Source organism: Pseudorca crassidens, chromosome 9, assembly GCF_039906515.1.
Source record: "Pseudorca crassidens isolate mPseCra1 chromosome 9, mPseCra1.hap1, whole genome shotgun sequence".
NCBI classification, from domain to species: Eukaryota; Metazoa; Chordata; class Mammalia; order Artiodactyla; family Delphinidae; genus Pseudorca; species Pseudorca crassidens.
This window is the reverse complement of record NC_090304.1, coordinates 97,910,094-97,926,563: the sequence shown is the minus strand read 5'-3', so window position 1 is coordinate 97,926,563 and position 16,470 is coordinate 97,910,094. Positions and strand designations below refer to the sequence as shown.

The following is a 16,470-nucleotide window of genomic DNA, read 5'->3' as shown; positions in this document are numbered from 1 at the left end:
TGAGCCTGTGTGTCCGGAGCCTGTGCTCCGCAACGGGAGAGACCACAACAGTGAGAGGCCCACGTACCGCAAAAAAACAAACAAACAAAAAAGTTAGATTTTGCCAGTAAATGCTTTACTGAATTAAATTTTGATCAGCTTGAAAAGTCTGAAAAGCCTTTCCACCAGCATAATAAATACCAGAAAGAGGATGCAGCTAATGGCAGTGCATAGCAGCAGCCTGAGAAAGGGTCGCTGTCGTCATCATTATCATCATCATCATCATCACAATCTCTTCCATTTCTTGGGCCCTTCTTATTTACTAAGCTCTGTCTATATGCACTTTACATGTGTTATCTCTGTAATCCTCTGTAATCCAATACTGCAAGAGATTTTATTTTACCAAAAAAAGACATTGGCGATTATAATCATTAAATGAATTGCTCAAAGCACCACCAGCTCATAAGTGGTACAGCCAGAATCTGACTCCAGTTCTGACTTTCTGTTGTCCCATACCACCTTTATATTTCTACCGTTAATTAGGACAGCCTCCCCTCCCAACCAGCACCACCAATTTCTTGTAAACCCTTTCTATTTCGTATGACTTCTTTCCAGATGGCACATAGGACTAAAAATCATTTGAAAACAGAAATCACTCTGTTGATCTGTTGAGTCGATTTAATATTCTAGTAGAGAGAGAGAGAAAAGCACTTCTCAATCTTTTTACTTTGTTGGTAGCAAGAGTGCAATCTGAGTCTTGGACGGTCTTGATTTCTACTGACTAACACATTCTCATTAAAAACCACTTACCTGCATTCCTTTAATGATGTTACTGACCCTTTAACGCATTTGTGGTAGGGCCTTGTTCTTTGTTTTTGCTTTCCTGCTTGCATCTGTTCCGTTTTGTCAGTACACACCAAGACAACGACAGTGCTGCTACAAGCAGCCCTCCATATGTTACAGATGCACTCAAACCATGAGACCTTAGGAAAAAGCATCCCTGTTGGCCTTAGATCGATAGTTCAGTGTCCCCAAATATCTAACCAAGGCTATGTCCATATAATTAAGAATATTGCTTTGAAAGAATGACTGAGTGAGTGTTTTTGTGGTCAATGATTAAACTTGAAAGACAGCATAGTTCGCCTGAGATATGGGGGTTTTCACTCAATATTATATGGTAAAGAGTTATCCATAGGTAGAGGTGGTTTTTTTCACCTTTACAACTGTGTATGGTTCCATTTCCGATTAAATCATAACTTTAAAAAATCTGTCCATTTACTGGCGGACATTTAAATTTTTTCCAGGTTTTTTTTTTTAAAACAGTCTGTTTGTTTTGCTGTTACAAACTGCTGCAGTGTATATTCTTGTTCATGTCTACTTGTGAACATTTGCAAGAATTTTTCTAGAGTATATGCCAAGATCTGGAATTGATGATTCATAGAGTATTCCTTATCTTCACCTTTACTAGATATTGCCAATTTTTCTTTCCAGATTACACTCTGACCAACAGTGCAGGTATGAGACTTCTTTTAAGCCAAAATCCTCACCAGACCTTGGTATTATCAGACTTATTTATTTATTTAGTCTCCTTGATAGGTATGAAATAGTATTTTATTATTGTTTTGAAGATCTTCAGGTGTTTGAAAAATAGCTGACTTGGTAGCTCTGTGAAAACGTAGCCTTGTTCTAAATGTAGTGGACGATACATGAGAATCCATTCAGTGTGTTCAATGACTGTGGTCAAGGAGACCAGTTGCGGCCAGTGCTTTGAGCAGCTGTATTTAAAATAAAAATGTCACTGGCATTCATATTTTGACAACTTGTTAAAATATATCTTTTCCTTTTCCTATGCTACTTACCTTTTCACCTTTTTCTGGTCAGATTGGGTTATGAATTTGGTGCTAACAATGAATAAGTCAAGATTGATGCTCATCTGCATGGGGCAAGCAGTTGCTTAGATATTTGAAGGCTTACTTTAGACTGTGGCCTGAACTTCCTTAGACATACTTTAAGATGTTCCAGATGGCTGAGGTGGGGCAGAGTGGGGTGGGGGGGGGTGGGGGGGGATTCGGCCTCTGCCACCCAGACGCAGGCTGGAAGCTGAGTAGGGAGGTGACTGCAAAGGCACCTGTGAGGATGCTTATTTCATCCTTTTAGCCTTGTTGTAGCTCTGCTACAGAGGATTAAGAAAGAGTCCTATGTCCACTTGAGTCCTTTTGTGAAAGAGCAAAAGTGGCCCCAGAGACAAAAGTAGCAGCAAGAGTGATTTGTGATAAGATTCCTAGGTGAAGGTGAATCTTGAGGGGACAGAGATCTGGTCCAGACTCTTCCGTTCTCGCAAAGAGATTCTACCTGCATTTCAATCTTGGAAGGTTTTATTAAGGGAAACTGTGGGGTTTTTTACATTTAGAATTTCCCACAAAGGCTGCTGGGGCAGGTGACTCCTGGCTGACCCAGTTGTGAAACAAACCTCCTAGTTCTTAATTTCCATGATGTTGCAGAGAGAGCATGATCTTTGAAGCTGGCAAGCTCAAGTTCACATCCACGCTAGGAGAGGTTTGTGAACTTGGCAAATTACTTCAACTCCCTGAGTCTCCAACTCTTCAGTCCTAAAATCAGAGGGAAAAAGACTACCTGAAAGGGTTGCTGCGAGGATTAAATGCAATTTATGTAAAAGCACCTAGTATCCTACCTGGGACACAATCGAAACGAGAGAAACATTAATTTCCTTCCTTCCCTGCCCCACCCCATCCTCACCCCTCTGTCTCTGGGACCAGCTTTCCCACAGACCCAGTGCCCCCCGGAAACCCCAGGATCCTTGGAGGCGGGAACCTCTATCACCTTCATAAAAGTTGACCTCTCCCAGACCTTGCCTCTGCTATTGTGTAACTGACTTATAATGATTAGCTCAGTGTTATACCTGCTGAACCCAAAGAAACCACTCTATTAACAATGTCAGGCATCAAAGCAGGTTTATGGGGGACATGCAGTCTTTGGGAACAGTTGGAATCTCACAGTAATTAACACTAATGTCCAGGTCATGCCACTTACCTTCAGGGCAAGCCTTGGTGTCCAATTTTGAAGTGAACGGATTTTTCTCCCAAAGTCCCCAGGGAACAATCATTGTCCTTGCTGCCCTTAAAGTAACTGCCTCTCCTCACTGCTGGAAGAGGTTTGGGACCAATAGATAGGATTACGATTATCCGTGACACTCTTTGGTATTAAATTAAAATGCTTTCAATAGTTGGTGGCTGGCTTAGGTGGCTGCCTATGGAACCTTTCATCTCTCTCATCACCTTTCAAGGTTGCCCCTGCAATGGCAGTCTCCAGGAAGAAAGCAGGCTCTGATAGGGAATTCGAATGGAGTCTCAGCGCCGTGCTTCCCCATGGGACACTCAGCTGGCTGGAAACACCCTTCCCTTTGGTACAACAGCTCCTTACGTCTCAGTGGAGAAACCGAAGATCAAACAAGTGTGATCTCTGACCCCCACGCTGGCCACCTAGCAGGGTTCTGTCTTCAGGGCAAGGGGGATCTGAAATAATTCATGTTGCTTTCATCACAGTGTTTTGCCTCTGCAGGAGGCTGTCAGCTGCTTGGGGTCATCAATCTGACACACCTTTTTAGTTCTACAGGGAGACTAAAATACTACTTAAATCTTATTCCAACATTTCTCAAATCAGGTGGGTATTACCCAGCATGAAGACATCATCCAGAAACTCAATTTTAAAGGGTTAGTTCTTTGGGAAAAATAAGAAAGAACATTTCCTCCGGTTTACTCTGAGATTTGCTTTTTTCCAATAGTGTGGTCCTTGTGCCTTTCTTAATCTTTGGAGATTAGGCTTCAAATTTTCACCTAGACTCCAATTTGCTCATAAATCTCTTCATTTTGCTTAACTTAAATGTTTTGGCCAACTTCATGGTTTAATAATGAGAGGTAAAATTGGAGCCTTAATGACTACTAAGGAGGGAATTTTCATTTCGTCTGGAATTAAAGAGCTGTGGAAGGGGCAGCCGTCCTGTCAGACCAGCTGTCCCAACCTTAGCTGAAGCATGCCAAATTACACAGTTCTTTATACCCAGGTGCGATGACGTGAGAATCCTTCAAATCAGCCCTACTTACACCCACCTGATTGCTATGCCCCTATTGATTAGCTGCGAACTGTTCATTGAATTCAGGCCACCTGAGAAGCTGCCAGGTCCCCAGAGTGTCCCCCTCACATGCTGCACATTGAAGCCAGGCAAGTTACCCAGCTCCAATACGCCTCAGCACAAGTTGTATAATGGGGGCCCTGAGACCACAATTATCAGATAACCAGGCAGGAGAGAGTACTGTTTCAGCACTTCCACTTGAGCAGACTTTAACTTAAAAGAAAGAAAGAACTCTAAAAAGTTTTAAAACACTTTCCTCGTAAGTTTACCACTCGAGAAAGGTATCCACCCCATGGCCATGTAGCCTAGAATTCCCTCCTTATTCCAGAGTGAGAGAAAACACTAGCTGGGTAATTCCCCTTGTGCAGAGAGAGGGGCTCTGGTTTCTTTCGCTTGTATAGAATATACTGGGTCCTCTGAGACCGTCGGTGGAGAGGCCACTTGGCACTGAGGAGAATAAAGGCAACCGGCTGGAGATAGACCAGCCCATTTCTACTGGGGGCCTCTTGGATGGTTAGAAAAGAATAAGCTCAGATTCTTCCACCATAGTTACGGCCCTTCAGGTATGTCCCAGGCCATCTTTCGTCACCACCTATCACGAAGTATCCTGCAATGACTCAGTGTGCATTTAACCATATATTGGCTTACGTTAGAATGCTTTGTGCAATTAGATTTCTAATACAGACTGTAAATTCCTCAAGGTTGAAGAACCTTGCTTTATATTTCTTGTTCATTCATTTATTGATTGATAAAGGAGTCAGCAATTAATCTACTCATTATTCTAGCACCTACTACGCTGAGAGCACGGTGCAAGACTTACTTCTTAGGTACTCCAGGGACTCCAGAAAAGTGTGGTACCTAATTCCTGCCTTCTACTAGTTCAGAATCTTGTTGGATAAGCGCAGTGTATATGGAGATGAAGTTAGGTAATAATGCAATGGCGTACAGTAAGATAACAATGATTCAAAAACACAGTAAAATGACTAGAAGACAAATTTAATAAGGCGTGTCTTTAGGTATTGACATTTGGGGTGGTTTATTCTTCTGCTTTTTGGATTTTCCAAATTTTCTATAACGTACGTGTATTACTTTATTAATCGTAAAACACCAAACCTTAAGGTATGAAGTAAGTAGCAAAACAATAACAGAAGTGTTGCCAAATCAAATTAAGATTCAGGGTCAAATGAGTGGCTCAGAAAGTGAGTTCCTTCTGTTTTAAGTGACTTGTTTCTGTATCCTTCAGTATCTAGACAGAAATGTGCACTAAATAGATGTTGAAAGTACTTTTTTGACTATATAATAATAAATTCTTGCTGAATATAAATTTTGTTGATTATATAATGCCTTACTATGTCTTTTGTAATCATACCTTTCATTATTAAATAAATCTCTCCTATTATTTTGTAACTATGGGTTTCCTATCTCTTCAACAAGATAATAATGTTTTGTGTTCTATATTATCTCCTGCCCCCGGATTACAGTTATGTACATTTGTCTCCTCTTTTAAATGGCACTTTGAAGTCAGACCCCCTGCTGACAATCATAGGATCTCAAGGTTGAAATGAAAAGGACTTTGCTAAAAATAGTAAGATTCTAGAGCAGGGCGCTGTGTTCAAGTCCTAGTTCCACCACTGACTTCTAAATTGCTGCTGGCCAAGAAAAATAAATGGTTTCCTTTTCTGTAACAGGAGGAAAATAATATCTTCCTGTTGTGAATATAAAAATAGCATATACAAAACACAGAGCATATTATCTGGTCATTATTAAGTACTCAATAGAAGATAGATATTACTATTATTATCATCTTACTCTTCTATAAGGGATCATAGCACATCATCTAATCTGACTTACCACAAAATATAAGAATCCTCCCTGATATCCTTAATTTATTAAGGTATTTCTGATACCATCAACTTGCATGCTCACAGAGTTTTGTTTAAAAGTTCTTCTTTCATTGATCTATATCCTGTATCTCAGCAATATGCATGATTAGTTCTCGGGGCTACATAGGATAAAAAGTCCACGGCCTTTTCCACATGACATTATCCATCCTCATATCCTTCAGTGGCACCCACAAATCTCCTTCCCTCCTCACCAGTACAAACATAGCACTTAATAAAGTTTTATTGGTTTGAATGGTTAGAATTAACTCTTTGCTCACAATGACTTGGGTATCATCGTAATGGTAGGGAATGAACTAAAACGGAGTAAACAGCTACTGGAGGATCGTTCCAGATTTATAAGTCTAGATGGTAAGCTTCTAGGTCTACGGGGCTTTATGTATAATTTTCCTCATTTACATTGTTATCTCTGATCACTGAACAGGACTCTCTCTCTCTGGAATCAAAAACAGAGCAGCTGGATGTTTACATCAACTAAATGACCATTCTGGTTCACTGAGGTGTGCTGTATTAAAACCATCAACCATCATTGCTGTTAATAATAAGAAACATCATCGGAGAACCTAATAAAAACTCTTCTTCTCGTAAAATTCCATCTCTAAAGTAATATATTTTAGCATCTCTGGTGATTTCTCAGCATTTGTGGAAGCAGGTTGTTTCAAAAAGTAATGCAAAACATTAGGAGTGAACAAAGTTATAGAAATAAAGGGACTTGTTTGCTTCAACAATAAAAAAGCAAGAATCCTAGCTAATAAAACTCAAGCACATGCAGAACCCTGCCTGTGTTCTACACTTTCTGGAGGAAAACCCCCCAGATGAATTGGGATGCAATGGAAGATACTCTGGTAAAGGAGACAGACAAGACTGGGTTTGAATATTTGCCTTTCATTATGAGGTTTTGTCTTTTACTAGCTGTGGAAATTTGGACATGTTATTTAACTTCCAGAAGCCTTCTCTCCTGAAAATAGTAATATTTAATTCAGAGGGCTATCACGAGGATTAAATAAACAAACGTTTGTAGTGTGTTCAGTATGTAGCCGATATTGGAGAAAAGCTGGTTCTTTCCCTCTGCTCCTTTCCTCCTTCTTTGATCTAAATGCTAACACTTAGGAAAATAGCAGCATTTTTCTCAACTCGTCAAAACTGGCCAGACTTCCCAGAATGGTAATCAGTCTACATGCTAGAGCTATAATTTGTTAACTTTTCAACCATTACTATGTTTTCACATTTTAAAAGCAAATCACCAAGGGGAATTTCTTTCGGTTTTCCTGGTGAGTAAGGAAGAAACTGATTTTGATTATTTTGGTAAAAATGATCATATTTTTTCCGAGCAAGTACCACCTTAAAGGACTTATACTGAAATGGATAGCCCATGAACCAAGTTTGGGTAATTTTAGTTTGGACCAGAAATCACTTTTTGAGGATAATGAGCAGAGAAGAGAGGAGGCTGATTGATTTTTTCCAAAGCTGGCATGGGAGTCAGGAGGCTGAATTCTTATACCTTTATGACCTGTATAGAAGGCATGTAGACAGCTGGAAGAAAGCGTTCCCTTGTACCTACCAATTGGAAACAACTCTCCACCAGCTTATGAATATTATCAACCTGCTGTCCCCACCAAGTTGGTGCCCAGCAAAATCAACGAAGTAATATTTTTGCCTGGCATAAAGTATTAAGTTGTTCTATGCATGGTTGCTTTAAATCGGAGATGTATTAGCATATTTCTGCCACTCAGTTTCAAACATGCAACATTTTAATATACATTTGCTCTCAGTTGAATTTGCCTCATTCATTTGTGGGAACCAAATATGTGCAAAGAACCCTGTACGCTGTGAACAAATAAAAGATGGAAAGGGCATTTTCTCTGCACTTACAGGGCCTTACAGTGGTAGGTGAGAGTAAACACATATGATTCAATGTAGGAAGTGATAAGGGACAGAGAGAAAGGTTGGGAATGTTCAGGACAGGAGAGGTCATTACTGCCGTGGGATGGGGATCATGAAGCCATCATGGGGAGATGGCATTGGAGCTGGACCTTAAATATGCACAGGCAGCCATTTGCAGCAACATGGATGGACCTAGAGATTATCATACTAAGCAAACTAGTCAGAAAGAGAAAGACAAATACCATATGATATCACTTATATGTGGAATCTAAAATATGATACAAATCAATATATCTATGAAAAAAAAAGACTCACAGACATAGAGAGCACACTTGTGGTTGCCAAGGCGTAGGGGAGATGTGGGAGGGAAGGACTGGGAGTTTGGGATTAGCAGAGGCAAACTATTATACATAGGATGGATAAACAACTATACGGAACACGGAACTATATTCAATATCCTGTGACAAACCTTAATGGAAAAGGATATGAAACAGAATATATGTGTGTATATATATATATATAACTGAGTCACTTTGCTGTACAGAAGAAATTAACACAATACTGTAAATCAACTATTCTTCAATAAAATTTTAAAAAATATATATAGAAGGGTAGACTTTGTCAATGGAGGGTTGAATGGGAAGAGCATTCCAGGAGCTGGGAACTGCCAAAGCATAGGCAGAGGAGAAGAAAAGCATGGGATACACAGGATAAATGCAGAATAGGAAGCAGTGTGGTTAGACTGCAGGGTAGGATGGAAGGTAGGTGGGAGAAGTGTCAGGAGAAGGTTGAAAGATCAGCGAGGGCTGACTCAGGGAGGGTCTTACATCCTCTGGAAATAATGGCAGGCTCAGCAAATCTGCTGTTTTATTTGCAACAAGAAATAGGGTAGCTGAATCAAAACGTAGTTTCTGAATTCTGTACCTCGCTGGCCAACCTAACCACTTTCATTTTACCAATTTCATTATCTGACCTTTCTGAAAATTATTTTCTGCCTACAATGGGCAAGGCTATTGACAAGCTTTGAGTACAGAGGAATGTCAACCTGCATTGCTCTTGTTCTCACTGACTGTGTTCTGCTACACCATCGGAAGAACATTTTACTTGGTCACTTATTCATGCTAGAGGAACTCTGTTTTGCAGCTGATGGGGGTGAAGGGGGAGAGGTTTTAAGAAGTCATCTCAGGCATCTTATCATTCAACTGGGAATGGTTGTAAGTAAAACACCTTTTAATTCATGCATCTACATATAGGTCGGCTTAGAAATAAATTACATCCAAGACCGCTCAGTGAGAACCAATCCACTAAAAGCCAGAAGACTAAACCCAGCAATGTTATCTAGAAGCACGGACACAGGCTGAAGTGATCATGGAAAGTGTCTTCTCTCTTTTGAAATGGACATAAGGAGCCCTGATGGGAATCTGCAGGTCTGTGCTAAACTCACACACACACACATGCCAGCTTAGCTTATATAAAGGGGAGCAAAAGCAGCGCAGAGAAATAAATTTAAGTCTCTCTGTACAGCAGTAGTTTTTCATTGGATCCTCTTTAAGCTAGTTTTTAAGTCCCGTTACCACATTTGAGTGTGTGGGTATATACTGTCTCCGGGAATGCTGTCCTGTACTGTTTACCTCTCCTTTGACCATCACACGTCACCAGGTTTTGGTGATTTAGTGTGCTTTTCTATGTCCACTTGGTGCTCCAGGATTACAGATGATGTAGAAATGGAAGTTACATTTTGTTACTTTTAATGGAAAAGATACTAAGAATCTAACCAGAACAATCCAAGTAGAATAATTTTCCAGGCGGACTCCATGTGCTTCAGATAACTGGATGGTTTAATGGACCAAAAAGCAAAATCATTCTGAATGTTCCTGTACATCAGAAATTTGGGGATTTGGTTCTGCATTAATTTTTCACGTTGGTTCCACACCTTCAGTTCTGTATTCACCATCCTTACCCCCAGTTTAAAAAGTATTTGATCTTTTTCTTTTTTAAAGAGCTTATAATCCACTTCAGATCATTTCATTGATTATTTCTCAGTTAGTCTTTCTGTATTCTGTAGAGCTAGGCTGTTCATCTCTACAGCTAATCCCACTAATACAACTTAAAGAAGCCCAGGAAGGAGATAGCGGTGAAAATCTCTAACCAGTATTGGCAGCAAACAGGAAGAAGCATAACAGGCGAGCTGGAATCCTGCAAAAAGGGACGCCGTGGGTGAAACAAAACAACAGCAACAACAAGCTGTCTCTTACCAGAAGGGCACTGATTTCATCTGCATGAATTAACCATATTTCATTCCCAGGGAGATGAAGGGAAATCTTGTTTTTCTAGACGTCAAAAAAATTATTTTAACAAACCCGACACAAACAGTCCTGCTTCTTCCCCTACTGGGAATCGTTAGCCTCTCTGAATGTCTATATGGTTTGTATTCCAAATCACACACTCCAGCACTTGGATATTTTGTGCTTTACTTTCATTGTTTCTTACAAGTAAGTTTTGTCTTCCCAGACAGAGGACAGATAGTTTCTTCCGCTTCTTCATTATATCCCACAGAATCTAATGTGGGGCTGTGTACTAAAGAAGTACCTCTCAAGGTCACTCACCAATGTACGAAAAAGTCCCCACAGGGTGAGAGGTCCCTTGGTCCCTGTTCCCCTCTGACTTCAAGAGAGAACATTGGATCGCGCACAAGGGTTACTGAGGAGTGGGCAGGATTCTTTAGCTAATTTTCCAGCAGGCGGATCATTGTACTTATGGGTCTGACCTCCATCCTCTATAGTATAGACTCTGCATATTCTAACCTTTGTAAACAGGGTCAATTCCCCAGACACAACACCGTCACAACGCACTGCTTCTCTGACATGCTTTGTTCAGTCTGACCAGTGAAATATTTAGATGCACGCTCTTACTTAATGTATGGGGAGATTGATACTCAATTTCTTTACGTCCCTTTTTGGCCCTCAAATTTTCTGCCTTTTCTGATCAGAGAGGTTGTTTTTCACTTTATTCCCTTTGTATACTTTTTCCTTTCTTGATCTCAGTGCTATTTCTACCATTTGTTTAATGGCAATATTCATATTTTTTTCATTCATTCTTCAGATTTGGAAATTGGTATGAAATTAACAAAATTTGAATGATAACGTTCTGTTAATAGTGACAGAACTTCTCCTGCCCAGTTGCCCTTAAATTATAATGGGGTTGTTGACCTCTTCAGTTCTAAAACTTGGCGACCTTTTTCTTTGCACCCACACCAGTTGTGAAAGATGATAGATAGGTAGGTAGGTAGGTAGATAGATAGATGATAGATAGATAGCGTGAGTCTATATTTTTTCTGTGAGAAGAGTTTTCTGAAGTCACATCGTCACCAATCTTTGAGTCATACTGTAGGTTTCCCAGGTTGTCAGCCACGGAGGACACTCCGTTGGGCTAATGGCGAGGGATCTGCCTGTGGGGGGCAGGGAGCCACCTTTCACAGAAAGGCACTGGAATAACTCAAGGCAACTAAAAGCTTACTTTTCTCTTTGAGAGGCCCCATAGGAAGCACTAGCTTTAAGTGAAATCTTTATGAAAGGATTCCTTCTCTGAATTTTCCCAACAGGTCTCTTTGTTATTACCCCAAGAGAGCTGCCTACCAGTCAGGGAATCAAATCTCCCTTATCGTGTCCAGCCTGCTTTACTGCTGCACACACCCCCTTGGCGGGAGGGCTACAAATGGTTCTCTCAAGCTCCACTCAAACCACCAGCCTGCCGTGTCTGAAATGCCCCAGCCCTTTCTGGCCTCGTGTATTTGACTCCTACACCATAGGGAAGTCCCCCTTGGATTCCAAAAGAAAATTAAACTCCTTGGAATTCCAAACTAATAAACTTTCACAGAGTGGCCCCAGGTGGATTGGTTATCATGATATTTTGGTCTCACCTAACCAATAAGAGGGCCGGTTGGCAAGTTCCCAGGATGAATATTCTCATATAAGCTTTGGATTAGAGGAAGCCAAAAGATTTTCGGCCATCTACATGCTCAACTTACACCCCACCTGGGTTCTGAGGTAGAGATCTGGTGACGATTGGGGCCCTGCAAGGCAATTAAAAGAAATAAAGCGAAGTATTATATTTTAATTGATGTAATCTTCAAGCTCCCAGTGGAATCTGGGGTGATATCTGACTAGAGTTACCCTAGGTATCAATAGATGACTATTCTGTGAAAGTGCATTTAGGAAGACAAAACCCTATGAATCCTGAACTTCATTAACATGTGTATCCGTTTGGGGAGGGGCGGGGGATTGGCTCTGCCTCCAGGACTACAAATTGAAAGAAGCCACCTAGATTTTTCTGGGGTCTGAACAAAGAGCGGAAGAGGATAGGGAATGGGGAGGGAGCGAGAAAAGGGCAGGTGGAGGGGAAGATAAAATGTGGATTTCTACTTTTATTGGCTTTCAGAGTACCTGGATTTTAGACACACCAAGCCATTCTTTCCAAACCCAGACAGCTTTCATCCATCACTAACATTTCAGGGTTTGTTTCTGTTTTATTGTAAATATTGCAGTCGAAGAAAGATAAACAGACAAGAAAAAACGGCTTTATACAGTATACAGAATCAGATAGAAAATACAGAATGGAAAAGAAAGCCGGCAACCAACAGATAAAAAGTGGAGACAAACCAAGGAAGAGACCTAGCTGGTTGCAGATTCACGCACCAGCTTCAGTGAGGTGCAGCAATGGTCCCAGCAGCTAATAGAAAATGCCTAGCGCTGTCAGTCTTATCTTTATTCCGTGAAAGAAACAGACTTTATAAATGATTCATGTGGACATTTATTTCACCAATCCATTTTATAAAAGTTTGCTATTGATCAAGATATCCTGCTCATAAAAACGAGTTTTTGTGTGTGTTTTTTTTTTTTTTTTAAAAAAAACAACCCTTCCTGCCCCACATGCGATCTGACAGTAGGGACCACATTGTCAGAAGCACGGAATGGAGCTGTGGGTCGGGGCAGCACGGCACCATTGCAGTCTGCCGTCCATCTGCCTTCAGGTGCCCTTCCCACCAAATCCACGTTTCTCCAGGAGGCTCTAAGCAAGGTTTAAAAAAAGCCTCATGTCCTGCAGAGCTTGCCGACATTTGATGGTTTAAGAGGGGAAAGTAAAAAGATTCAAATTCATAAGAGAGAAGAGGTCAGCCTAGGACAAAACTGGCATCCTTTATAGGAACCATCGGGGTACCCCCAGGATGGCAGTTCTAACTAATAATCCTGGCACAAAGAAGATGTCGACCTAATGTCGACGGCAAAAACATGGAATTAAGCTCGTTGTCTTGCAAAGGTGTCTTTATTTTAGTACGTTCAGAACAGAAACAACGTGAGGACAATTTGATTCAAGGTGGTGACAGCGGGGGAGATGGCCCTAGTGGCTGTTTAGTTCTCTCTCCTCTGAATTTTCTAAGTTGACAAACAGAAATTGCATAGAATTTGTTTTCAATCAGAAAATGAAAACTCTCTGTGTGAAACTCCCAACTGGCGAAGCCAACCGAAGGTCAAACAGCTGCTGAGAAGCTTCACCCCTCCCGCTGAGTGCTCCGGACACTGCAAACATCTCACAGGTAGAGAAGTACTTAGCAGGCATCTGGCAGCCTGGAAAGCATCAGTAACTCCGATTGTGTAGATGAAAGAGAAGCGAGATGCTTCATGTAAAGTCATACAAGGGGGGCTGCTGCCCATGCTTAGGTGAGGACTCAAGAGTCCCTAGTTCCCAGGCCTGTGTATTGACTACAAGACCCTACCTCTCTCCCAGGAACCTGGCAAATTCTTGATTACTTAAGATCTTCCCATATAATAAACACACACACACACACATACACACACGCACACACACACACATTTGCACCGAGGTCTCACATCTAGTAGCAAGAAATCACCCAATCCATGATAGCCTTGGGGGGTCTGGCTTCATAGGCAGCTACCGAGTTTGATTAAAAAGAGGTGCAGTTGACAAAGTATGCACCAGACCAGCAGGGCAGCCCCATCCTTCCCCACCTGAAGACAGCACGTTCCTGCTGAAGCCAAGGCCACTGTTGGGGAAATTTGTATTTACCCTCTCTGCTCCTTAAACAAGGGCCTGGGATACTTTGTGCCTTCTACTCTCCTCCGCTATCTCTCTTCTTCAGAGATCACATTCACCAAAGACCAAATCAAACCCAATCATAGGGAAAGTCGAAAAGAGAGAGAAAGAAAGGACAAATTAACCTCTGAAATCCCAGGCATTTCAAGGTCTCTCAGTAAACTATGAGTTAATTGGGTTTTGGCATTTAAAAAATTACTGGACCTTTCTTTGATATTCTCCACCTAATTCACCACCTCCTGCATGCCCTGTGGCCCCAGTCACCACACAGAAAGGAGAGTTCAGCATCTGGAGTCTGATGCACTGGCCGCTTCATATTCTAAAATTTAGGAAAATGGTAACAGGGATTATTGTGACTTCAATTCCCTAACCCAGCCTCCCCCTCCAAGAAAACGAAACAAAGGAATAGAATTGAGACAACAAAGAAGAAAAGGAGGGAAGGAGAGAAACAGAGAAAACAAAAGAAAAGAACATTAACAAAAATATACAAATCCAGAAAAGAAAAACTTCCCTGTTGAGTTTAATTTTTTTTTTTTTTCCTGTAAGAACTAGACCCAGGGTACAATGGCCCCTTCCTAGGGGGAAATTCCTCTGATGATGCCACCAATCCATCAGACGGTCTGGGCAGGGACCCCTCCCACCCCGACTCTTTAGTTTTGTTGGGAGGGAAAGGCCCACTGCGGGAAGAGGGGGCTTGTGGCCAGGTGGGAGAGCGTCCCCTGCCACTCGGGCTCAACGTCTCAGCTCCCCGGACCAGGGCGCCGTCTCCGGCTGGGGCGTCAGGCTCTTTGATCGTTTTGTAAAGTTACTGGATCCAAAATCTGGAGAGAAGGGTGGACGATGTACAAGTCCGGGTGCCCCGCCGGCAGTATGGCGGGCTCAGCGCATCCCGCCTCCGCAGCGGGCCGGGGAGCCGAGCATCCTCGGCGGCGGGGCTACTCGGGCTCGCTGCTGTTGGTGGTCTTCTCCCACTCCAGGCTCTCCTCGCTGCGCGCCGGCGACGGCCGCGCCCGCAGGCCCTGGAAGCGGCGGCACTCGGGGCACACGCGTATGTGCGTGCAGCCGCGGGCCACCAGGGCGGCCTCCTGGGCCAGTCTCTGCGCCAGCTGGTCAGGCTCCCCGGCCCCGCACAGCTTGCCGTTGCTGAGGGTCACGGTGCCCCGGGGCCGGCGCTGCTCCTCGGGTATGGGGGGCTGCGGCGGCGGTAGCCCGGCGCGCCGCCGGCGCGGGTGGACACTGTCCTGACACAGGATGATGCTGCGCAGCTCGCTCACCATCTCCTGGCAGACGGACACCTGGAGGACACGAGGAGGTCACAGCCCGACCTCTCAGGACCAGCCCCCGAGGGTCCCCTGCGGGCTCATTCGGGCGCGCGATTAGGGTGCAGTGTTTCACAATTATATCATCTTATATGTTTGAAGGTCTTTCAATCCACCTCCTCACTTCCACCCGCTATTTAATATTCAAACATCCTCCATACCATCCCGCCAGCTGGTCGTCTTGTCTTTGAACGGCTTCAAAGACACTGATCCCACCATGTTGGGAAGGTGCCGCTACCATTTTTGCAGATTACCCTTAAACGCTGCTTCCTTCTACTGACTTAATTCCTCTCCCTGAACTTTTCATCCATCCATCCCAGTTAAATTTGGACCTTGAAGCCGACTAAATAAATAATCCCTTTACCGCATGTCAGTCTTTCAAGCCTGTGAAAAAACAACCATGTCTCCATGAACATTCTGTTCTCAGGCCAAAGAGTCTCATTTCTTTTAATCAGCTGGTTATGGCTGGAAAGGCTGCGTTCTAACAATAACTATAATAACAAAAACAAGGCAATCTACTCCTGCAGCTCTGCCATCTCCTGATAAGAAACTCTTGGGTCCAGCTGTGTTTCAAAATATTTTGAATTTTGACAAGGTAATACAATGCACATAAAATATGTATCACTTCCAGTGGGCTCTGGGGAAGACCCTGTATTCAAACACATTAATATTTCTGTAGCAAAATGAATATACGTTCACACCAGGTGAGTTAAAGACCATAAACAATAGCCTCATACGAGTCCAAGTTAAGGTTTGTCACCAAAAGCATTGGCATCAAACTTACAAAAAGCTTGGAACTTTTTGAGCTTTTGAGGTTTCAGAATTGTGGATGAAGAATCTTGAACCTGTACCACGACTACTACTGTTATACCCATTTCACAGATGTGGAAATAGAGGCTCAGAGAAGTTAGATACCTTGCCAGAAATCACTCGACTAACAAACAGCTGACCCAGAATTTGAACCTAAACCTACATACTGCAGAGCACATGCATGCTCTGCTTTCTTCTCTACTCTGTGCTGGAAAGGACACTTTCTCCCGTTACGATGGGAGAGGCAGCTTTCTGTTCTTTCACGTTCCTTCTTCCAGTCTTCCCGTTCTATCAACAGGATAGTTGTTCTACCATA

At 42.5% G+C, this 16,470-nt stretch overlaps 1 protein-coding gene across 1 annotated transcript in view; it reads right to left on the bottom strand.

Moving 5' to 3' along the window:
- Positions 1–12,788: 12,788 nt before the first annotated feature.
- Positions 12,789–16,470, bottom strand: part of GRIK4 (glutamate ionotropic receptor kainate type subunit 4) — a 448,264-nt gene continuing 444,582 nt past the window's right edge. Inside the window, 1 exon segment of the mRNA XM_067751346.1 lies at positions 12,789–15,320. Within this exon segment, the coding sequence (XP_067607447.1) occupies positions 14,961–15,320 (360 nt within the window). The 3' untranslated portion in view covers positions 12,789–14,960.